Raw genomic sequence first — 24139 nt, forward strand, 5'->3', positions numbered from 1 at the left:
TCACACACACGGGTCCCATTTCGCAGGTGGGAAAGTCTAGTGGAAAGGAAGACACAGGTGGGAACACCTACTGGAGTGCTCAAAGTGACTGCCATTCACTCTTATCACACCCTTGGTTGTGAAGAGGGACTGAGTCTTTCACCGGCACCCGGCACTGAGTCTGCCCTCAGCAGTGTCACAACAGTAATTGCTTTGAGGAATCAAGGGGGATTTGTTAGAGGAGAGAGGATGAGAACAAATTCAGTGCACATTGTGGGCTGCAACCACCCTGCGAAACAGCTAAGGACCAGAGCTGGTTTTTGCTTTCTTTGAGAAAAATGATCCATCTTTAGAGGGATGACTTTTAGGTATCACCCACCCCTGACAAGGGAGCAGATTCTAGCTGCAGGTGCACATCAGCCCCTCTCACTGGAAAACGCTGCCATGCCCAGGGGTGCAACAGGCAAGAGCTCAGGTTGTCATGTATGAACTCTCCCACACCCTGCCTGGATGCAGAAAGTAAACTGGATCAGGCCCTTCTGCTAACCTCTCACCATCCTGAGAAACCCTGGCACGTAATGGAGAAAGAAAACAACACATGCTAAACATACAGCCAGAGGCATGAGGAAGGTTGAGGGACCCAGTTCCCACTCAGCCCATCTGCTTTGCTTGAACTGTCTCTGGCCTTTCTCTTCCAACCCTAACTTTCATATGGTGCTGCCAAAGAGACCCTCGGGGCATCTCAAGACGGGGCTTGGCTTCATTTACCTCCTTGGACTGCTCTCCCCCCCAACTCCCTTGCAAAGCCCACTGTCAGAAGGGAGCTGCAGAGAGGTCAGAACTTTTTCTTGGTCCACAGAGGTACCATGAGACTCCACCTTGCCTGAATGCCACCTTGGTATCAGAGACATTCTTGCTCCCAAGAGCCATGAAGGCAGCTACATTCGTGAGGACCTTTGCAGTATACTCCTAATGATGGGTATTAGGTCTTACCAAGATAAATGGCTTTAACGAGCTGAGACAGGAGTGGGTCAAAAAGCAGCCGAACAACTGAGGGATGGGGACGCCATGCACATCTCCCAGCCACACAAAAAGCAGTCAGGGTGAAGGGCTGGCGAGTGCTATGGATGGGGAAGAACAGATGGAATATAAATGATCTGGCAGCCTCCAAACAACATGGCAACTCGCAGGTTATTACAGCACAGCATGCACAGAAAGGGCCAGCCAAGCCATCGGCGCATGAAGGGGTTGGGGATGGCTTATGTTGGGATTTAGCTTCCAAGTGGAACCAAAAGCATGTTCGTTTTAAGCTCCTGCATCAGCACATGCCCATCTATTGGGGGGTGTGGGAGTGGGGCAAAGACAGAAAAACCCTGTTGGACTTAATGTCTATTTATATAGCCAGGTCAGGATTGTCTCAGCAGAAAATAACTCTTGGTTTTCTGTCTTACACTTAAACTCCTCCAGAATACCCAATAATGGAAGAAAACACCCTAAAGCACCCAAAGGGTTTATTAACTTTCGAGAGGTGTTGTCCTCCTTTTTTAAAAAAATCACAATCTTGGATAAATAGTCCATCTTACTCTTGTAATTAAAATGCACAGTCCATCTGATGGAAAAATTGTATTTTAGATGGGGGGGGGGGGGGGGGGGGGCGGGGAAGGAGTCCTGTTTAATATTAATCTTCATACTTCTGAGTGTAGAACTAGAACCACCACTCTGTCTGGAATTTCAGGGGACAGCTCATGCCTGAGTGATGGGCGGCCCCTCTCTATCACTCTCCTTAGGTGAGATCTGTCCCAACAGATTCCTTCTATGTCATTAGTCTTACCATTAATTAATACTAGTACTGATTACAGGAAACATCCAAAAGCTCTAGTTAAAAATAGGAGCACAATGGGATGGGCATAACATAAAAGTTTTTTGTCAGAGAGAGAACAATTTTAAGCTGGGGCGGGGGGGGGGGGGGGGAAGACAACAACTTTAGGAAAGGAGGACCAGAGGGTGGAGAATGGGAACAAAGGCTGTAAATCAAGAATTTCCACCTGTCTTAGATAACACCTCTCCCTCCTAAGTATCTGTGCTCCTCAAGCAGTTTAACAGAGTTTGGGTTAGGGATGTGGCTGGTGACAGCTCCATCCAAGCTAGTCATCACGACCCACTTTATAGCAATCCGAGGGAATTGGGGATAGGATGCCCATATGCAACATCTATGGAAAGATGATGGGCACCCCAAATCCTGGGTAGGATTTAGCTGCCCAAACAGAGGCATCTGGAGTGAGCTGAAAGACCCCTGAGGATTGACAATATCTGCACGGGACCCACAGGTATGGTACAGGAGACCAGGGAAGGCATAATGGGGTGTCAGAGAAGATGCCCAGGATGCTATCTGCCTCTCCCTAGGAAACAAAATTCCATCATCTGTGTCCAGCGTTCATCTTACACAGGCTACAGGGCTTTAACTCTAAAAAATGCATTGATTCATAAATACTAGAGGTAGCACGTGCCGTGTTTGGCATCTGGCTTCCCAATGCAAGGCTCAATCTCAGAGAGCACCAGCAATGCGAGCACTGAAGCTAACTGCTGAAACTCTCACACTTAACTTGAAATCAGGCCCCGGGAACACTTTGACCATCCTTATTCATACCCAAAGCCCTGACCATTATTTCAGGTGTCCTCTGAAGCTTAAGCCATCGTTTATGACCGATACCTAGCCAAGCATGAGGGAACCATACAGCACCCTGAAATCAAAGCAGAAACAGCAAAGGACACATCTCCTTGAGCTGTGGCCTTTTGGAAGGACTTGTGCTCTTAAACCATTCAAACACACTTGAAAATCCTGTCTGTATTTAGTTTTCTTTAAGGATCAACATGTTTTATGAAAAGAATGGAACAACAAAATAGTAGGTGTGTTGCAAAAAGCTTTTGTGAAGAAAAAACTTATTCCAGGATGTGCAGTTTGCAAAATACTATGTTTAGCAGCTATATAACAACAGCATTTTCCAGCAGTTGAACATCACGTTCTTTAAAGGACCCCAAAGCATTTTACGAACACTTTCCACACACAGCCAAGTGTAAAACAGCACCAGAAGGTAAGAACCTGTTCTCAGCCTCTCCCCTGATTTTTGCAACCGGCTCATGTGGTCTGGTGGCTGGTGCCCTCTCCTTAGGTGCCAAGAGGGGATCAGTGCTGCACTCTGCAAAGGATTTTGGGTTCTGCTGCCGAAGCCCACCACAAATTCACCTCCGCCACACTTCTGAGCATTGATAATTCCAGAACAGCTTCTGAGGTCTCAGGCAAAACCCAACCCTATTACACCAAAACCAACGAGCACCAGCAGCAGCAGCAATGGTGGGCTGGCAGACCCCTCAGAGGAGCCACTTCTCACACCAAAAAAGCAGATCTGCTTTCCCGGCACCACCACCTGGGACCAGCTCACAGTCGTGCACAGCTCAAAGGACAACAGTGATTTAAGTCGTAACCCGGCCAAACATGCAGGTGCTGACCCTAGGGACCGCTCAGCTCTGTAGAGCAAAGCACACACTTAGGCTCTCCTCAGTGATGGATTTCTGTAGGGAAATGTGGAAAATGCAGAATATAATTGCTCAGTGAGCAGTTTACCACGTCTGCCAAAGTAAACATTTCTAGCTTTCCAGAGGATCTTTAACAGTTGCCAGCTGTCCAACCTGTGTTTTATATCTCATCCAACACATGACAGTTACAGTAGTACGGAGCCCCAGGCACCATGTAGAGACATTTCTTCTGTGCTGTGTTTGCAAAAAAAAATTAAAAAAAAAAAAGTAAAAATGACATCTTTGGATTTGATGCTTTTTGATGGGATCTGGGATTCTCTTTGATGGTCCCACACAATTATTGGCTTATCTTGCAAGATCTGACAAGTGTACCCTCCCATAGTCTCTTAAAGCCTTTCCTTAACTCATGTTTAAGTCATTACTAGAGGAAGACATGTTCATAGGCATGGAGAAGCTCCCATATTTTTCTTCTTAGTCAAGAGGTACAAGTTGTGGTTGATTCACCCTAAATGGGCAGAATGAAGTGATGCCCACACATAAACAATTTATTCAGCTTCCTGCCTCCCCAGCACCAGAACCAGGGGCTTAGGTAACACCAGACACTAAATTCAGCTCACCCTGTGCTCAGCTTTCACATTACAAATAAATAAGCCCTATTGACCTAATCCTGCCTTTTGTCACATTTGGCCTTAAAGTAACTTTTCTCTTGCTCTATTCAAGCATTCCGACGTTTTGCATTGTCTTCTAAGAGGAACATCTTTGCAAGCTCCAACTGCATGGCGCACCAACTGGGATTTGCTTAATTTAAATTTATGACCCTCACGCCATAATTAATGTAAGTAGGTATAAGTCTGGCATCCTGAGAAGAGGCAGCAAAACAGATGTTAGTTATAAACTTTTTAAAAAAGAAGAGGTGTTTTATGAGTCTCATCAGAAACATTCTTCGCTCTTTCATATAGGCAGGAATAAAATTTACACATCAGGCATTCTCTGCAGTGATCTAAACTCTGCCCCACACAATGCATTTTTGATCTTGAAACTGCAAACGCAAACTTTAATAGAGTTGGCTGACAGAAGTATCGCATGAAATAAATGGCAGAGAATCAAAACTCTCTGCACGCCACTCCCGTCACAACACGGAGCTTCCCAAACCCCTGTTCACACTGAAAGCCAACGCAGAAATCTTCCCTCCCCCAGCCTAGCAGAGCTTAGCTAGCAACCGAGTCACTGCCTGAGCCATTAGCAAAGCGAACATTCCCAAAGTGATGTTGCTAATCCAAGTGCACCTCAGCTGGTCAAGGAGCCTGGATTCCTCACCAGGAGCTGCCGGCACATCCCTGTAGGAAGGGTCAAGGTGGCACCGGGGTTTTGTGGCATGCCAGCCAGGATAGACAGTATGAGTGCCCTCTTCCAACTACAGAATCACAGAAGCATTTAGGTTGGAAAAGACCTTGAAGATCATCGAGTCCAATCGTAAACTTAACATGCCATGCCCACCACTAAACCATGTCTCTGTGTGCCACATCTACATGTGAACTGCACCACCTGCATGGGTGCTTTGGGGTGTCCCATTGCTTAAGTACAGGGAAGGAACCCACAGGGTGTCCAGGCTGGATGAGGCAGGAATGGTGGTGGGGAGGGCACTGTGATGGAGCACATCCCTAAGCAAGAGATGATACCAGAGACCGAAAGGCACCACCGTGCTTCAACACACCTCCCTGAGCATCCTCTTGTGCCCACAGCCACACTGCCCATCACACCACAGTGAGGATGTAACTGTTAGAAACCAGGTGGGCAGTGCTAGAAATCAGGATTATCTGGAGCCATCATGATTAATAGCAGTACAGATTTGCACGGGAAATTAAAGCTGGTGCCTCAGGGCTGAAGCACATCTCTAATTATTAAAAACCAGAGTGAGACAGAGAAAAAAAAAGGATGTGGGAGCAAAATTATCTCCCACTTCCACTATAGAACCCTGAAGGATGTTTCTCTGCCTTGTGATCAGATGAAAATTTTCATGTAAGGGTCACAGAAAACTGTCCAACTTCTATCAGCTTTCACATTTGTAGCCTTACAATTTCACAGTTGCACACAATGCATTTGCACACAATGCATTTGCACAGGTCTAACAGCATAAGACACGTTAAAAATAATGTTGGAGAAATCAGTGCTGATCACCTCCAGCCCCTAGAAGACACTGACTGCAAGAAATCAGCTCTCAGAATGGGAAGTCCACACATAAAACCGTATTTTATACAAACATCTCATTGTGACCTTCCATGGTTATGTATCAGAGCAACGGCCTTTCCTGCAGAAGTTTAACATAAGCCGCTAAACACTGCATCATATTTACTCATTGCGGGTTCTGTAAGTGAAGGAAAAATGTGCATCTTTTACCTTGAACACTTCCATTGGAAGAGGAAAATTTGCTGCATCATTAAGGGATTTTTCCAGAGCGCATTTCCACTCAGACATAGTCTTCAGAGAATAGATATCTAAAGTGATGACAACAAACAAAACCAACAAAACCAAGAGGTGACTGTCGGGGGATCAAACATTTCTGAAAGACTCTAAGTTCTTGTGTCATAAAAAGGGATACAAGTGAAATGAATACTGCGTATATTCCAAGCTGTACGGCATGGATAAATACAACACAAAAGCAACAAGCAGGGGCACATGTGAAGAATATAGAGCTTTACATCGTGGAGCAAAACTCAGAAATATGCATGTCCTTTTTTACTGCTGAAGAAATGAGAACCGTGCTCTCTCATTACCTGAAAATCACAAAAACTCTCCTTTGATTTTCAGTTCTCAAAATACCTGATGTTTTCCAGTTTGAGGAGCCTCAGGTCTTCAGCCAGTATTAGTTTTATTTGATCAAAACCAGAAATATCTTTAGCAAGGCTTCTGTTCATTGGAAAGTCTTTTGTTGTTGTTGTTGTTATTGCAGGGTCGTGGGGGTTTTGCGGTGGGTGGGGGTAGGTGTGGGAAGGAACATTTCAGCCAGATCCCCACCCAGACTCGTCTACTGGTACCACACTCAAACCAGAGCATCACCCCCATTCAAAGACTTACACTTAGCAATTTTCATCATGGTACTTTTAGGCAACATCTTTGTGCAGATTCACATTGCTTTCAGTGAGTTTCTTTAAATAGGTTTAATATTATTAAATCATTATATTAACAAGCCCTTTATGGTTCAGTGCAGTGAAATGCCTATGAATCATCAAAGGAAACAATGTAGGAAACAATGCTATTATGAAGAACATTATATTGGATTTACTTCTGCCCTAGAAAACATATTGTTATCCTGCACCTAACAAGTTATTGCAGAACATTCATATCAAGGTCTTAAAGAGACAAGATAGGTAGATAGATTGCAACAATTATTAAAATGGAAATGAACGTTTACTCAATAATAAACTTGAATCTTGATACAGAGTGAACAGTGTGAAGCTTTGCTTTTGTCGGTTTGGCTTTACGCACTTACATTGCAGTGCAATTTGGCCCAATTTGCATTTAAATTCTGTACATCTAATAACTATATATATTTACTAGCTAGCAAAGATTTAATGCTGTATCTTACAATTCTGAAGGAGGAAATAAAAAATATGTATAAAAAAAAGAATTGGCAAGCACTGTTTTCACCAAGCACTGATGGTACAAGAGAATTTTATGCTCTGATCTCAACAGATTTAAGACCTTATCAAAATAGGATTTGCAGAATCACTCACTGGAAGTGGATGTATTTATACTTCCACTATATCAGACCTCACTACTTCTGAGCAGACATCAAGGATATGCATATGAATTTAAACACTTAAAGGGAAATGTTAACCTTTCAGGGCAGTATTTTTAATTTCTCAACTGTCTGGTTATTAATGGGAATATACATTTCAAGTCTTTGTTTACAGCATGAGCAGCGGTCACAAGTGTTAAGAAATGTACTCTTTATCTAACTGTTCATTATTTTATAGCCTTGTTGCTCCAGTTCTCCCTTACTTGCAAAGGTCTTATCAGCTTGAAGTGCAGGGAGGAAAACGACTCACCCTGTTTCTTCCTTTTTGGTTTAATTTATGTCAAACAGGGAAATACTCAATATAGTACGATGTTGCCCCAAGCTGCAGCCAGACTGTTGTTTCAACTAACAAAAAATCTTGAGTTTCAGAAAAAACCTGCTGGATGCTCCCCTGCTCCCCTGAGAGAGCAAGCTGAAAACAGACCCTTGCCTTCTACCACGACAGCAGTGAAGCACAGGAAAGAAGATGCAAGTGGCATTTTGGGTGACACTGCCCCAAATCAGTGAAAACAAGCAGCAACTTCTTCAGGCAGCAGCAACAAACTTCAAGAGATAAGGACAACTCCACTGGTTTCAATAGCCAGCAAGCAATATCATATGTGCATTTAATTAGTGGCAGCTCACTTATGCTGGCAAGTATATGGACACTAAATTGCACGGTTAAAAGAGCATAAAGCATTTTGTTTAAGTGATGGGGTTGTAGGTAATTCCAAGAAAGTGTACTGTGTCAATTTGTATTAGTTTAACAAGGAGTGAGCAATTAAAATGACTGCCAATTTGTCTTTAAATAGAAAGTAACATAAAACGAGACGGTCTCTTCCTGCATAAACAGTTGAGGCAAGACCGTTGGTGGATCTGTGTCAAGCAGCCCGGGCCAATTTGCACTAGCAAGGGCACTTAAGTTTGGATTCAAATAAGCATCTGAGGGAAAAAATAAGCTGTGACCCCTTTGCCTCATTTAAAAGGGCTCACAAGACATACAAAGTCCCTGAAAGTTGCCATTTAGAGAAGACAGCCAGGATGCTATTTCCTAAGGACCTTCTTGCACATTCTTGTACATTAAGTGGGTGCCAGGATATGGACGGCTTCAGAAAAGAGACATTTCCATCCAAAATACTGTAGGCATTTGGATCCATGGGATCTCCTTTATGTAAGATGCTCTACATCTCGAAGACTGACCTCAAACTGCTGTGCAAGGTGCAACTGAACCTTGCACATCCCACAACACAGAAAAATCACAGCCTTGATATGAAGGGAGATAAAGCTGAAGATGCATAAGCAGCATCCAAGTCGACAGTAGGCAAAGTGCTGTCACAACCTGCAGAACTGACGTAGAACTGAACATCCTCATTTGATAGCCACTGAATGTGCAGCCTGATTCGGGAGGAGCTGCGTGTTCTCAGCATCTCTTGGAGGAGATTCAAAACAGCTTCATCATACAGTCTAAGGCTGTTCCTGTTCTCAATCAAGGAGTCACCTTAACTGGCTTCAGATGTTCAGAAGTTACATAACCAGGTCTGTGTTCATTGCTTTCAACCCCTCTGAGTGGAAAGACATAGGCTTACGAAGACGTCATTTCATCTGACCTACGTCAGGCATGTCTTAGGCATCCCCTTTCCTCCATCGATCATAAAGACAAAGCAATAGTTCATGATGAACTGTCTTTTGGATGCCTACAGTACAGCAGGCGAACTTAACCCTGATGTGCAAAAAACCAATATCCTCCCCACAGACTCCTTCTCTTTCCTAAGAAGGTTCATACTAGGTTTTTCCCACAACAAAGCTCTTTCTAGTCCAAATCTTATTTACTACAGTAGTCACCAGGAAGCATGTAAGCAGGCAAGGAGATGTCCCTGCACATTCTCCTGGCCTGAGGTCCTTAGGAAATTGCATCCTTTGACAGTTTGCGGTTTAGTAGCTTCATCCCTGTTTCTTTAGAGGTCTCCACTGCCAGCATCTCATCCTGCCGACTCACTACTGCTTGCTTGCCTGCTTGCTCCAACATTTATTTTGCAGACTCTTGAATTTGAAACAGAACCTCTAAGACCAGCCACTGGGCTTTTTTTCCCTCTTCTTCCTGTGGGTTAATGTCTCATATGCTTTATTCATCCATTGTGCTTTATGAATTTGTTGACAGGTGGACATCAAACCGGCTGATATAGTCCACTACATCAGAAGTGGAACAACCAGTATTCCTGACTCCAGAAATTCATCAGGTTCCCATCCCTGACCAGCTACTCCCTGGAGTGCAGAGCCTGACAACTGGGTACACCAGAAGAGGGGATCAAAGAAAGATCTGTGGGGGCAGAGTTCAGGAGGGGACTTGTGAGAAAATGGAAGGATTCAGACCCGAAGGGTCTTTTCTCAGCAAACTCCTATAAGACCTAGCTTTAGGAGATGGAAAGTCATGACCACCTATTTAAGCCAAGAGAAGTCAGGAAGAAGACCTGGGCATAAATGCATTAGTAACAATGTTCACTAAAAAGTGAGTGACCAAGGAAACGTCAAGGACTGGAAACAGGTATCAGATAGAGGCAGATGAGAACAAGAGAAAGAAATTTTAGAAGCAGTTAAAGCAAAGAAAGAGGAGAAGAAACCTAAACTTCAGCAATTAAAGAGCCTAATAACAAGTTTAGAGACAAGATGACAGAAAAAATTAGAAGAAAAAGAAAGGCAGGGGGATGGGTGAATCCACAGAGAAGGAAGTACAACCAGATAAAAGAAGGAAAGAGTAGAAAGAGAATGGAATAAACAAGGAAGAATCTCATCCAGACCATTTCTGTATAGATTCACCAAACCTATACAGGCCAAGAGGTTCAAAGATGGTCAATGAAAAAGTGTTTCTCTGTAATACAAACGCTCTGTAAAATAACAGAGCAAGTGATATTCACACTCTCCAGCATTCACATCTAAAAGTGATGGGGAACATTGATTCCTACCTATCAGTGAAGAAAAACACATGCTTCCAAAAAGCATTGAAGATCCCAAGTTAGACCCGAGACCCAGACAGACCTGTGAACACGACAGCTGCAGGTATTGGGGTAACCTCTCTGAATCAGGTGCAATGGACAGAAGCCACATCCGAAACACCTACCCAAAGGAGGGCCACCTTTCTGCTATCATTTGACAGACGTGGAAAAAAATCACCCACAGCACAAGGAAAATGAGGCACGGGCCTGGACAAGTTGCTCGCCTACACTGGAAAAGGTGGGACAGGTCTACTGGGTCAGAACCTGTACATTAACCAAGAAAGCGCCTCATCTCCCAAGGGAAACAGTAGTCTTGGGGCATCCAGCTTGGAGGTGCAAACAGTTAGCACAGGGGGGCCATGCTCCACAGGGCTTGGCAAACAGCTTTGTGGCCCAAGCATAAGCCACAGCTTTTTTTATTTTTTAATTTTTTTATTTTATTTTTTTATTATTATTTATATTTATTTATACAGACGCTGCACACTTTCTGCCCCAAGGAAGACCATGCATGCAGCGGTCTAAGCTGTCGTGTTTAACCAGATCCTTAACTCCAAGAGAAGTCAAGCCAACCAACTTGACTCAACCAACTCCATTCAGACCAATGCAGAGCCAAATACCCCGAGCAGAGAGAAACTCAACTGTCCAGAAACTTTCATAGTTTTGACCAATATTATGGGATGGTGAGGAAAATTCACCCTTCCAGTCATCCTTAATTGTCACGAGGTACAGCCTGGATGGAAGCATAGCTCCAGAGCTAGTCCCAGAACCAGCCAGTGAATGCCTCTGCAAACACTTCTCCAGGAGGCTTCAAGGAGCCTGGAGCCCCTGTGATGTGGTGTGGTCCTTAGCCCATACCCTGCTTGCTAAACCTCTGCAATGCTTAGTCCTCCCCTACACTCATCCTTGTGATCATTCTTTCCCTGCCATTTCAGTCGTGCTCCTTTTTCCACACCCAGTCCCACCATTTGGAGTTTGCTTCCAGCTGACCCCAAAACACTGCTCCTGCCCAGCCTCCTGGCTCAGCCTGCTTGCGCCTGGCTCTTCTTTCTGGGTCCTGTCCCTTGAAATTCTCCTGCCTCTGGATCTGCAGCTTCCAATTTCTGACTGCAGGCTGGCCTAGCCACAGTCTCTCTCCCTCTCCATCCAAGCTGGTTTGAACACTAAGCTCAGCTCTAGAGAGCTGCTTCTCTAAGTTGCAATCTCCTGACGGTGAACCTGGTCTGACATACTGGCAAAGACTTCATTCCCTCGGAGAAAATGCAGGACAAAATTTGTGGTCTTCTAAATCTGAAAGACCCCATCAACCCTTACTCAAAGGAGTACTTTCTTACCTTCTAGCAACAGACACCCCATAACCCCTTGATGAGCGGTCTGGCATGGCCAGGCAGATGCATCCAGCACTCTCAGTACACTTTCTCACTGGTTACACACAAGGCAGCTCTCACTTCAGAGATGTACAGCAACGTTACAGCAGAATATGAAAGACCTATGTTAGAGGGACCATGAGGGTCCCAAAAGACTTTCTCCAAACCTGAAAATAGGTCTACGGCTTCCCAAGACAAATGTGTGTGGCCATGGAAAGACAAATGGGCAAGTGGTCTTTGGCTGAGGGGAAAGCAAATGGAGCCTAGTGTATGCTGAGAGGTGTCTCCTAGGACTCGACAGCAGAAGACCGGTTCCCAGTGAGGCCTCCATCAGGATACCTACAGCATGGCCAGAAAGACCTGGCCACTGAAACACCAATGAGAAGGGTTGGGTAAGCAGGCACATCCTTGGACGATCCCCACCAGCTCTGCTTCTTGGTGGAAAACTGCACGAAACTGTTTTTATCGGACATTGCTTCCTTCCAGGAGTGAGCCAAGCTAAACCAAATTTATCAAATAAATGTAATACAGTTTCCCTGGCCCACTTTGAAGCCAAATCAGATGGCTCTCACATGCCATCTACGTTATAGGTAGAAACTACTGTCAAAGCAATGTGAACACTGGAGAAGAGGCAACAGCTTGCACGAATATCTCAAAACATCAGTAAATGCCACAAAGGGAGACAGTATTTTCAGGAGGCTCTTTACCTGCAGGTGGGTCCATTCTGTATTTATTCTCTTGACACCAACCGACTGGTCGAAGTCTGCAATCCAAGTAAAACAACCACTGGTCATAGGATTCAGTCTCCTCCAATCCCACATAGCGAAGGCGTAATCTTCCTCCAACATTTTCAACCACACTAACTATCCAGTACTGAAAGGGATTCTGGGAATCCTGCAGCTCTATTAAGGAATCAACTGTAATGAGGTCTACAGGGTTTTTTCCTCGCAGAGGCTGTTTGAATAGAAGCAAAACTCCTTATTTTAAACTTTATTTGAAGACTTCTCAAGGAAACAGATGACAGCAGAAGATTATTTTTGTTTTTCACACCATCATCCAAGCGATCAGCAAACAGTCTGTTCTTCTTCTATTTTACCCAATGTCTTCCAAGTGCAAATTCAGAAGTAAAACAGAAAACAACAGTTGTGCTAATTTCTCAACCGACATCATCAACAACAACAAAAAAGAATAATAAAAGGTGGAATGGCCCAGAAGGCACAACTGCTTAGGATGCTCCTGAACAACTCAAAGCCCAGTTATATTGAAGGATTTCAAACCAAATTCTCATTGAATGCAGCTGATAAGAGCCCATCACAGGACTGGACACTGGCATTTACCTAAAGGCATCTACTCTGGGCATGACCCTGAAATTGCTCTCTGTGCCCTGATCTTTCCCACCAAAGGCTTCACCTCATTCCTATGGGCACGTAGAGCAAACTATTCTCCACAGCCATGGATGCAAGAGTCTGTGGTGGTTACTCCAAAGCCCATGCATGGCAGGCTCCCACCAGCTTAAGTGGTCTTGGGATCAAAGCCTGAGGCACACAGGATTTGCCAGGTCAAGCCACCGTGCCCAAGAAATCCCAGTGACTGAGGTTATGTGCTTACATACAGTATTTTCTGTGATCCCGGTTCTGCAACCATTTACACATGTGCTTAACTTTACACCTGCAAAGCTGCCAACCGCAGGCATTAAAAATCCATGAGATGCTTTGCAGAACAATACCTTTGGGACTCAGTGTTTTGGCTTTGTGATTGTGAGCCTCTCTGTGTTGTCAAGCTTTTCTCCACTAACAGAACAGTTAGATTTCTTCTTTGTATTAAATGCAAGTTCCAATTCTTACGCAATTTCTCAATTCCAGAGCTTTAAGAGCAGCACTAAAAAAACATCCCGAGTTGGGAGCATTGGTCCCCAAAGGAGATGCTAAGCACAGGCAAAATGTATTAAAAACAAGGACTCTTTCTCTTCCTGCATGTTTGTCCCACTTCTACTTAATTAAACAATATAAACCTTTCACAGTATTTTTTTAAATATTAATTCTGTAAATCAGAGTCAGCCCAGGATGGTTCTTTCTAGGAATGGCTAGAGAAAAGAGAGGAAAAAGCCTTATTTTTCAATAAAGTTCCCCTTGCTATTGAATTTTGAAAATATCCAAAAATCTGAAATGCAACCAATTTTCACTACACCTCTCTTACTCCAAAATGCAGGCAACAGAATGAGAATTTGGTAAAAAATGTAATTAAAATTAACTAAAACCTTAACCCGTGTACAGTTTTCACCAACTCTTGTGATTAACAGATATTTCTCAGAACAATATATTTGCCATTATAACGCACTCCTCTACAGTGCAAGCTACAAGCACCTGTATAATCTTTTCAAGTATTATTTCATGGCAAAATGCAGTGTCAGAATTTAGCAATGTAACAGAAGTCTACTTTAATGGTGGTTTTTCCCTCTCATACAACTGCTTCATCGCCACAAAACATTCTTTAATATGAACCAATGGTGTAATGATTTAACTTATTATAATAAATCCCTGGCTGTATAAAAGCGAATATTGCTTCTCTGATTTGTGTGCTAAATTTTAAGCCAATGGGTTGTCACTTACCCCTGAGAACTGAATGGCTAAGATTAATAATCAGCTTGCATGAAATATTAACATTTACTATAAAACAAGAACTGTTTATACGCATAGCTAGCATGTAAAAAAAAAAAAGCATCGCTACATATTGATTTAACAGTATAACAACAATCTGCAGCACTCACGAACAGCAAATCTGTCAACAGGGGGTTACATACATTGCACGACACAGACAGCACTGAACACATATATTGCATAAAACACCAGAAAAGGGTCAGAAACTATTTCAAGCCAATGCAATGTTTTCTCTCTCTGCGTTTCTGCCTGGGGTTGCCTCTTTTCTCTGCCTGCAGAAAGGGAATGGAGAGGTTTGCGATGGCGCTGGCACACACCAGAGATGGGTGTTGGCCACCACCAGCTTTTTGCATATGCCACCTGGGAGTGGTCCAGGAACGGGGATGAAGCAGACCTGAGGACGTGCACTATTTTGGGCATGCAAGGGCTGTTCACCTAACAGACTAGGGGGAAAAAACCATCCCTGATGGTGCGCTATTAATTCTCCCTGCCAGGCAGCTCGTACTGCACAGGCACGTGGAAAAAAGGATGCAGCAGCAGTTGGTGGGAGTGACCAGGGACAAAGCGATCAAATGTGGTGCCTGGATGCACACTTGCTTCCAAAAAGCCAATGTGAGCACTTATACAAAGGGCAACTGCCTGTATGCCTTCCCTCTCAGCCTAAACACAGAGAGGCAGAGAGAATTACCTCCTGCAGGACAGGCTGTCTTCTCTACAAATGCCCGCATAGCATCCACACGAGAGCAGGGCAGGTTCCATGGAGGAAGTGCCCTGCTCTTGCAGTTTCGAGGTGGAACTGCAGGATTTTCATCCAAGAACTCAAAGCGTGCCAAGGCTGCCCCAGGTGCAAGTCACCTTGTGAATATGCCTCATAGACTGGGCTCTTGGTCATATGGGTGCATCTAAAAAACCACGCCCTTCTTCTGACTGCTGATGACTGAGGCCACCTCACCCAGCTTCCCTGCTACATCGGATCGCCGTGGTTAGGTGGAGGGAAAGTCCTTGGGGGAGCTGTTTCCATACAGACATAAACCGGACGGCGCTCCCCATCAACCTGCTAAAGCCCCCGTCTCCAACCTGTGTCCTGACTCAACTCACCAGCTGGGTGGATTTAATGGGACACTGAAAGCCTGTGTTCTCCTTCCTATGGCCCCTCTCCACGCTCTCTTTCACCACCTAGCCTTTTTCGAGTAACCAACTTTCTAAGCACCACCCTCCAGCTTAAAGGCAGAACAAACTACCCATCCCCGGGTCAGAAACGGAGCCGGCAGAGCCAAGGCAACGTTGCCAGTGGCTTTGGGCCAGCACTGGACCAGACCCTGCTGACGGCACACAGACGCTGCAAGCACACAGCCCTACACACCAGGAGCATCAACACCGCGGGCAGCATGCACACCGCGACACCGGTATCAGAGAGAAACTGCAATCTAATACATACGCCTTCCAGTAAATTTGCAGGTGCAGTCCGGGCGCCGGTTAAATCGTGTATGAGAAACTCCGTCCAGTCCATGTATTTCTCTTTGATTGCTGGGGAGGGGGGAGGAAAGAAAAGCAATGCTTAGCACAGCAGACCGCAACGGACTTGCCACACATATTTTAGAAACATCCCCTTAGGGTTTACCAGCTCTCTAGTTTCGGATGCAATTACAGTCCAGACCAGGAGAAAAGCTGGCTTGCTGTCCGGTTCCTTGGGCAACCCGTGCACACGGTTCATCCCAAAATAAGTGAAGGTGTTGCCCCACAGTAATCGCAGACAGGGATTTACGACGGCGTGGCTTATCATCTCCACCTCTCCCATTCAACATCGGCCACTGCTTGTGCGACCGCTCCTTTCCTGCCTATCACGTAGGCTCAAAGATGATTTATAGTGTCTCTTTGTCTGCTCACTAATGACCTCTGATAAACAAAAAGCTGTGCAAACTTCCTCGACAGGACAACAGGAACTCCAGGTGCCTTCCCCCCACAGAGCAGAAAAATCAGCCCTGAGAACATGGTTTATCAGCTGCCAAGAAGAAGAAAGTCTTGAAAGTATTCATCAGGATCTCCCACTTCATTTCAAAAAGAATTCGAGTAATTTCTGAGCTAAACACTGTAAGCCTGTGTCACTTTAGGATCCATATCCATGGTTTCATAAGATATGAACTGAAATACGTAAATGTAGCCTCTGGGATTGAAACTCAGATTCAATTCTTGTTCAAATCAGTAAAAGCTGGGCACCAAAAGGCAATTCAGCAAATCTCAGCTTCAGAGATACAGATGCCTCTTCCAATGCATTGTACATCTGCCACTGGAAACCCAGAAACCAGACTTTTCATTCCACCTGCCCATAAATGGGAATTAAATTGCATCAGAAACATTTTTCTCTCCCCTAAAATCTTACTTACGTGTGAGATAACCAACAGTGATAGAGCTATGTTGCTAACACAGCAACACCTACAGAAGAGAAAAATCACAAGGATTTTAAAATCAAAACATCTCTTCTGAACCAACAAGTGGATGCATGGTTTAAAGACCGCTACCCCACCGGGGAGCCCAGGAAGGGCTGTAATTAACCAGCACAGGTCCAGAATATAATTAAATGATAGCAGCCCTCATGGTCTGCCCAAAAGAAGCAGAGTCCTTTGCTCCACACTTCAGGGAAATACCACATTAGTCAACCAAAAGCAACCCAGTCTGAAGCACTTCACATTTGCACACACATCAGGGTGAGATTTCTGTGTGTTTTAAAAGCTCGGTGACTGACTTCCCAGTCTTTCCCAGTGGCGGGTGTCAGCTACTGCACTGCCCAGGCCATGCAGAACCTGAGGTTTTGGGCCTCTGAGTGTTAAGAGTCTCAGTGGTTAGAGCAGGAGGACTTCCGGATGCACTTGCAAACAGCACTGTGGGCACAAATATTGCCACCATTACCTCCGGCCAAGGAGACCAAACCTCAGCCTCCTCAGAATGCATCCTCAAGCCATCTGCTGCCAAACACGGTATTAAAGAAATGCAAAGACGGAGCACTGGGTTTGTCCAAGGACAGTTACATGACACTGCCACAAAACCTGGCACAGCATGCTCATGGGTTGGGCTTCCATCCAGCATAGGTGTTTGGCACACTTGGACTCTGGCCCATACACAATTTATATCCTAAATACCTTATGCAATCTATACAGTTGGCCACAGACAAAGACAGGAACCATGCCCAGCAGACCTCACCCGTAGCAGACCCCATTTCTGAGTTGTGCAGACCCCAAAAGTCAGTTCCGCCAAAGTCACCTGAACTATACATTCAAGTTATAGACCTAAATGACTTTAAAAGTGCATTTAAATGTATTTAAAATTAGCAAACCTTGAAGTGCTGGACTTGAGCCTCTATAAAATAATACTTGAACTTGCCTGGAACCATTCTAAGTCTTTCACAGCACTGATTTTGCATGATTGCCAGGAGATTTATGACCTTCACATTATTTAAGATGAAGGAACAGCCTGAGAAGAAATGGTTTATACATGGCACTTTCTCTCTCAACATTCCTGTTGCGTATACCTCGTCAGTTCCTGTCCACCTACATTAGGATAAAGCAAACAAGCTTAATTTTGGCATCAGTGAGAAGATAGTAATTGCCGTAATGAATGAGAATGGAGTCCCTCTAGCTCAGACTTCTGCCTCTTGCTGTGAACAGCACTGGGTGCATCCAAGAAAGGTGCAAGTTGAACTTCATTCTGGCTCATACCCACAAAGTTGTCAGCCACATTTTTGAATGCCAGAGCTTCATTACTCAGGAATGACAAATGTGATAAAAAGAACACGAATCGAACTTTCAGAGCTGGCAGGGGGGTGGGGGGCGGGGGTGGGGGAAATAGGATTTTCAAAGTTGATAACAGATTTTAGGGGCTTTCATTTCCAGATGCCCTATTTGAGATGTCTTAAAGGTGCCCGATTTGCAGATCTTGCTGTCTGTCACTCAGTACACCTTCTAAGGCCTCTCAAAAGCAAAAATCCCTTTTTAGATGACTTGCACCTCACAGCTTTTTGACACCTACACAAGAGAGTGTCCCTCTCCACATTCAAATCTGGATTACAGGCTTCCAAAGTCCTAAAGTGCCAAGGTAACCTTTGTTTTCAAACTACATGGACTCAGCTGACAAAACAAACTACTCACAGATTCTGAGCTGTCTCAGAGCCATCCTCCCCACACAAATACAGTGTTTTACTTTATTCTTTTGCAGTGTAGAAAAAGGGACTCCGAAAACGTCTGAGAGAGTATAGACCATGCTGGAAATTTTAGGAATGAGGATTTGCACCTTCTTCGGTGCCTACAGAGCACCATCATTCTCAGTACTACCGTTCAAGTTATTACAATGTAAATACTAATTTTTTGTAGTAATGAAGTGAATCTGAACCTCCATGGCATCTATCTGCAAAAGCCTCTGAGGACCAAACAAAATGTTAAACAAGAATATTCAAACAAAGGAAAATCTGCTGGGTAAATGAGGAGAGCTAGCAGTGTAATGCATGGGTGCCCAACCTGAGCATCCATCTCAAGAAATGCTGGTGCTTCTCTGGCATATCAGACTCAGCACCTGTGAACTGAACCACTGCTTTTCAATCACTAACTCACATTTTCACTTGTTAAACACAGGAAAAGACCCAACTGAACCTCTGCTACTGCAGACAGGCTGCAAGAACTCTGCTTTTGGATCCCATTTGTAGCTAGCTGGCTGGCCAACCGGCAGGATGGGAAGGTGGGCAGAACCAAGGATCCTGTCCCACCGGGACCAAAGCCCCACTAGTACTGCTACTTTCAAAACAGTTTTTCCTTCCTAAGTAATGTCTGTGAGTCAGGAGTGGTCCATCAGGCTCAGATATCCATGTTTTCTCTACCTTTCAATGGATTCATCTTCCCAGAAGACCTCTGTAAACCCCCTTGACCCAGAACCTGTCAAGCTGAATGCACCTCCAGAACCTCAGTTTATGCCTGCGGTGCTGTGGGAGACAGGGGAAACACAAGGAAATCAAGCAAAAGAAACCCTCCTCATTAAATCCTTTCAAAAAGAACCACTTCATGCAGGGAAGTAGGTCATCCTACAAAAGCCAGAAGCCACAGAGGACAAAATGTGTCCTTCAAACCTTCACACTGAAATAGCCTGATGAGCCCCCTCCAATCACAAAGTGTGATAGGCACAAGCAGTCATTTACCAACACACAATTAATGTCACCCTAATTCACACCACCCTAGCTCCTACTGAGCTGCACAGACCCAAAAGGTGATCAAAAGTCTTCACAGTAAAAAGTCCCTGGTACTTCTGCCTAGGTGGCATAGGATGAAATATCCCTCTGACAAAACTGGAAGACTTTTACCAGTGCCCAAAATCCCCTCTACACAGGGGTCAGTATCAAAAGCTACCTGTCCCTTTGCATGCCCACCGCTTCCCTCACCAGGCACAGCTCATTAAGGTGGCACCTTGGCAAGGGACTGTCACCCACCCCACCGTGGGGCTCCAAACCAGCCAAATGACAAGAAAGCATTTGAGATATTCCTGTTACATCAAGGCCACTTTGGAAATTATATCCTAAGCAGTGATGGCTTGCTTGACCAAGACAACAGTAACACAATCACACGGAGTGGTCCTCTGGAGCACAAGGCTGTGATGCTCTACAAGGACAGAGCTTGACCAAGAGTCCCAATATTGCTGTGAGCAGCACACCCATCTTAGTGCCAGTGCCATCGTCCTGCACATGTGCACCACAGTGACCGTTATGAGGTTGTGCAATGGTCTGAGACCCTGGGGGCCACCCGCCATCAAATTTATCATAGTGAGAGAAAATGATTCAAGAGAAGCAGAGGCACGGTAGCAGAAAAAAGGACTCAGTTTAGTGACCCACTGATGCAAAGGCTACAGTGTGAGCTGAACTGAACGATTAAACACTAGATTATCCAGAGAGGAGACAGGTATTAGCAGTACTCCCACCAGGGAAAAAGCATCGGTCAGAGCTTGCACGAGATTAGACACAGCACAGCCCAAATACAAGGCATGCATTGCACAGAGCGAGGCTCATGAAACGCCAGGGCTCCCGCAACTGCTTTTCTTTCCAGGTTTAGCAAGCAGCACCACAGCCCTGTTTGGAGCTGCAGCTTTTGTACGCAGATGTGCCTGTTTCCCTTGGATCGAGTTCAGTTCCTCTTGGAGCCCACATGGGTGGTTGTTTCACACCTCTGCAGCTCCAAGGCCAAAGGCTTTAAAGCATCTTCCTACCATAAAAATGCCACAGAACCACCTTCCTTAGAGCAAAGCAGCCCAAAACAGAGGCCAGATCTGCACGGTGCTGGTCCAAGGTATATCCATAGCAGAGCCAACAGCTCTGCTCCAGACTGCACTCATACAGGACTAACTGCACAGAGAGGAAAATTCATCTGGCTCTGTATCACTACAGAAAGACCTGAGAAAGATCCCACATAGCTCTCCCCAGTTCCCAAGGAGCTGTCGCAGCAGTGCAGCAATTCCCAGACTCAGCACCAGGCTGGGCTGGTTGAGCCTGAGCCCAGACTTTGCCTCCTCCTAACAGGGGTCAGTGAAATTATCCACACCTGCAAAAGTAAAAACCAGGAATCCCTGCTCTGCTACAGTCTCTGCAGCGCACTGCCTTTGTGTCTCCCACAGGAAAATGCAAAGCCCTCCTGCCTCCTCCAGCAAAAAATACTCATTTCAGAGACCATCTTCCAGCTTGGCAGATACTACACCAGGTTCTTAAAGTAGAAGGAAAAAGGACCCCTTCCACATTAAGACTCTCTTTATTTCCACAGAAGTCACAGTACACGTTCTAAAACTGTGTTCCCCTTCCAGAGGGCTCAACTCCATCAAAAAACAGATCACACCTGACATGCCTCCAACAATAATAATTCTTCCCACTTATTTCCCTACTGAATTCACCCTGCTCCCAACCTCTCTGACTCCAACTCCTCTCTCCCTTTTTGACTCCCTGCCATTTTCACGCTTTTACCCATTCGTCTCATCTTCCCAAGCAAACCACTCCAGGCTGTGGCTGGATCTGACTGCGCCAAACCTCGGCACCGCGGCAGCAGCCGAGGACCAGGGGCTGCTGTAACCTGCTCAGTGGCTGATGTGCAGAGTACTGTTAGCACCACTCACTGTGCACCAGGTTTTCAGCACCAGCTCCTCAAAAACAGCCCTTTCCCCTTGCGCAGTGCATGCTGGCCATGAAAGCTACGCAAAGAGTGGCTGAAGAGGCCAGAGCGCTGCACACCCTGCATCACTGCATCCCCTGTAACCCCACTAACCTCCTGCCTGAGAGCCAGGACAGCAGCTTCACTCCTGGTGCCCTGTAAATCTCAGTGCCCTGCCTCAGCCACAGCTTATAATGGGTTCAGATTTATCTGCCTCTCTAGAGAAATAAGAGATTAAAAGAACATTTACAGTCCCATGAAAGCACTGAGTCACAGGCACTCCATTCAATGAATATGAGATACTATTATCACATTACCAACTCAGGATTTTATCTAGCCTCCTAGCAGTTGCTGTTTTTCTTAAAGCCACTTCTCCCAGGCCACGGGTTTATATAAAAACCCTTATTCTCTTTTCTTTCTTTTTCTTTTCTTTCTTCTTTTTTTTTTTTTAATTTGGAAAAACATACACTGCAAAGCCCCGGAAAAACCTTGAAATCTGAAAGACTTAGAAAACAAGGGAAAGAACATGCATGGTATTTTCTGCTTTTTTATGACTGGTGGTTTTTCCCCAAACCACTCACTGCACTGACTAGAGCAAGACTCAGGAATCTGAACTGCTGCATTCAGTAAAATGAACAAATAACACAATACCTTACTGGGTTACAGCACCCAAATAAGCTACTCCTTGGAAACGCCTTTCACACCTCATGGATACCCTTGCCCTCCCCAGCCACGAGGAAATGCATAACAAAACCATGCTTCCAGCCACCAGGGACCATCGAGCAAGTGTGCCATTACTTCAAAATAACGCATAATAATACAAAATAATACATAATGCATGACTGAATGCCTATGCCCATCTATCTACCTACTGTTTGAGCACATTGAGTATGAGCTTGCAGGCATGAGGACAACCTAACCCTGGCCCTGAGCGGACCTGAGCTGCTGCCACAGTAACAAGGCCAAAGACAAGTAATAATATCAAATTATGCTCATTTTTGTCCATACATTTAAAAAAAATGGGTTTCATGTTGGGTTTTTATGAATAACACCAGATCACCAGCAACCTGTCAACACCTCTACTGGAGAATCCCCTCTGGACCCCATCAACCTCTGTAAACAATAGTGTTTCAATTTTCTCATATGTGAAGAACAGCATCTTCAAAAGCTTTATAAAATGGGTTAAAAATCTTTGGGATAAATCTGCTAAGTGACAATGCTCTCATTGTGGCAACTATTTTTATTATTAAAAAATTAACTCTTTCCTAGGCCTGGAATGAACAAAACAATTAAAACAAAGAATTATAGCTGGACAGTACCTGGGCAATTCTTGTCAGTCCATTATGAAATAAATTAAAATATCAAGATCTCCTAAAAAATAAATCTTCTAAATAAGTAATTCAGGATGTTCAAAAGTTTATATATAGGTATTACAGATTTAAGATACACTAACCTAAAATTGCCAGGGGAGTGGAACCTCAATCCATCCCACTCCTACCAGTTTGATCCCAGTGCCAGCAACAGATCTTACTGGCATCACGAAGACGTGGTAGGATGGATCCTCTGATTGGAGTGTTGGAATGGAAGGATACAGGCTCTTTAAGAAGACAATGAGACCCCACCTGGGGTATGCATTCAGTTCTGGGACCCCCAATGTAAGAAGCACACGGACCTGTTGGAGCAAGTCCCGAGGGGGCCACAGAGATGATCCAAGGGCTGGAGCACCTCTCCTATGAAGACAGGCTGAGGGAGTTGGGGCTGTTCAGCCTGGAGAAGAGAAGGCTCTGGGGAGACCTTAGAGCACCTGCCAGTACCTGAAGGGGCCGACAAGAAAGCTGGAGAGGGGCTTTGTACAAGGGCATGTAGTGACAGGACAAGGGGGAAGGGCTTTAAATAAAAGAGGGTAGACCTAGACTGGATATTAGGAAGAAATTCTTCCCTGTGAGGGCGGTGAGGCACTGGCACAGGTTGCCCAGAGCAGCTGTGGCTTCCCCATCCCTGGCAGTGCTCAAGGCCAGGTTGGACCAGGCTGGGAGCAACCTGGGCTGGTGGGGGGTGTCCTTGCCTGTGGCAGGAGGGTGGGACTGGGTGGTCTTTAAGGTCCCTTCCAACCCAAACCATTCTGTGATGCTGTGATTCTATGGTAAGATACGGAGTTTTTGAAAAGGTAAATAGCATATTACAAAAACATACAAACCTTATAATATTGAAATTTTTCCTTAATGTTAAAGTTGTCACACATTTGATGCAATATTTATACAAAAAGTCTTAACGTATAAATGTTAGAACTATGTTATAAAGGCCTAAATGGTAGAGTCAAAATGAGATGTCTTTATATCACAGTAACATAGAATGCTAAAACAATTTGTTTAGACTTCACCCATCAAAACAATTTGTCAAAACTGACATGTTCTCACAAAATATTTCCATTTTGATAAAACAGCATTTTGACAGAAAACAGTTGAATCCAAACACTTTCATTTGGCTTGCTGAACTATATACATCCTTGTGAACCACACTGGATGTGAAAACAGCAGGGGGGTGCCAGTGCTGTCCGTGCTCCCATGTCCCTAAGCAAAAGGCTCCAGCTGCCTCTGCGCTGTTTTTGACCCCTCCCCAAGTCTTTCAGGGCAGGGAACATCGTCTGTTGCACATCCCACCAAGCCAGATC

General features: G+C 44.9%; 2 protein-coding genes across 4 annotated transcripts in view; one reads left to right on the plus strand and one right to left on the minus strand.

Moving 5' to 3' along the window:
* The window catches only part of SFMBT2 (Scm like with four mbt domains 2), a 117507-nt gene that overhangs the window by 48823 nt on the left and 44545 nt on the right, over positions 1-24139 (minus strand). Inside the window, exons 5-7 of one of the 3 annotated variants that reach the window (XM_080394054.1) lie at positions 15741-15829; positions 12353-12599; positions 5911-6008 (exon numbers count right to left, since the gene is read on the minus strand). In XM_080394054.1, coding sequence (XP_080250180.1) covers positions 5911-6008; positions 12353-12599; positions 15741-15829 — 434 coding nt within the window. The remainder of the gene's footprint in view (positions 1-5910; positions 6009-12352; positions 12600-15740; positions 15830-24139) is intronic. The other 2 variants (XM_080394056.1, XM_080394055.1) reach the window with 2 other exon arrangements.
* Positions 7897-24139, plus strand: part of ITIH2 (inter-alpha-trypsin inhibitor heavy chain 2) — a 217179-nt gene continuing 200936 nt past the window's right edge. The window contains exon 1 of the mRNA XM_080394049.1: positions 7897-7911. The gene's annotated coding sequence lies outside the window, so the exon portion shown is untranslated. The remainder of the gene's footprint in view (positions 7912-24139) is intronic.

This window comes from Falco punctatus (genome assembly GCF_963210335.1).
Source record: "Falco punctatus genome assembly, chromosome: 6".
Classification (NCBI taxonomy): domain Eukaryota; kingdom Metazoa; phylum Chordata; class Aves; order Falconiformes; family Falconidae; genus Falco; species Falco punctatus.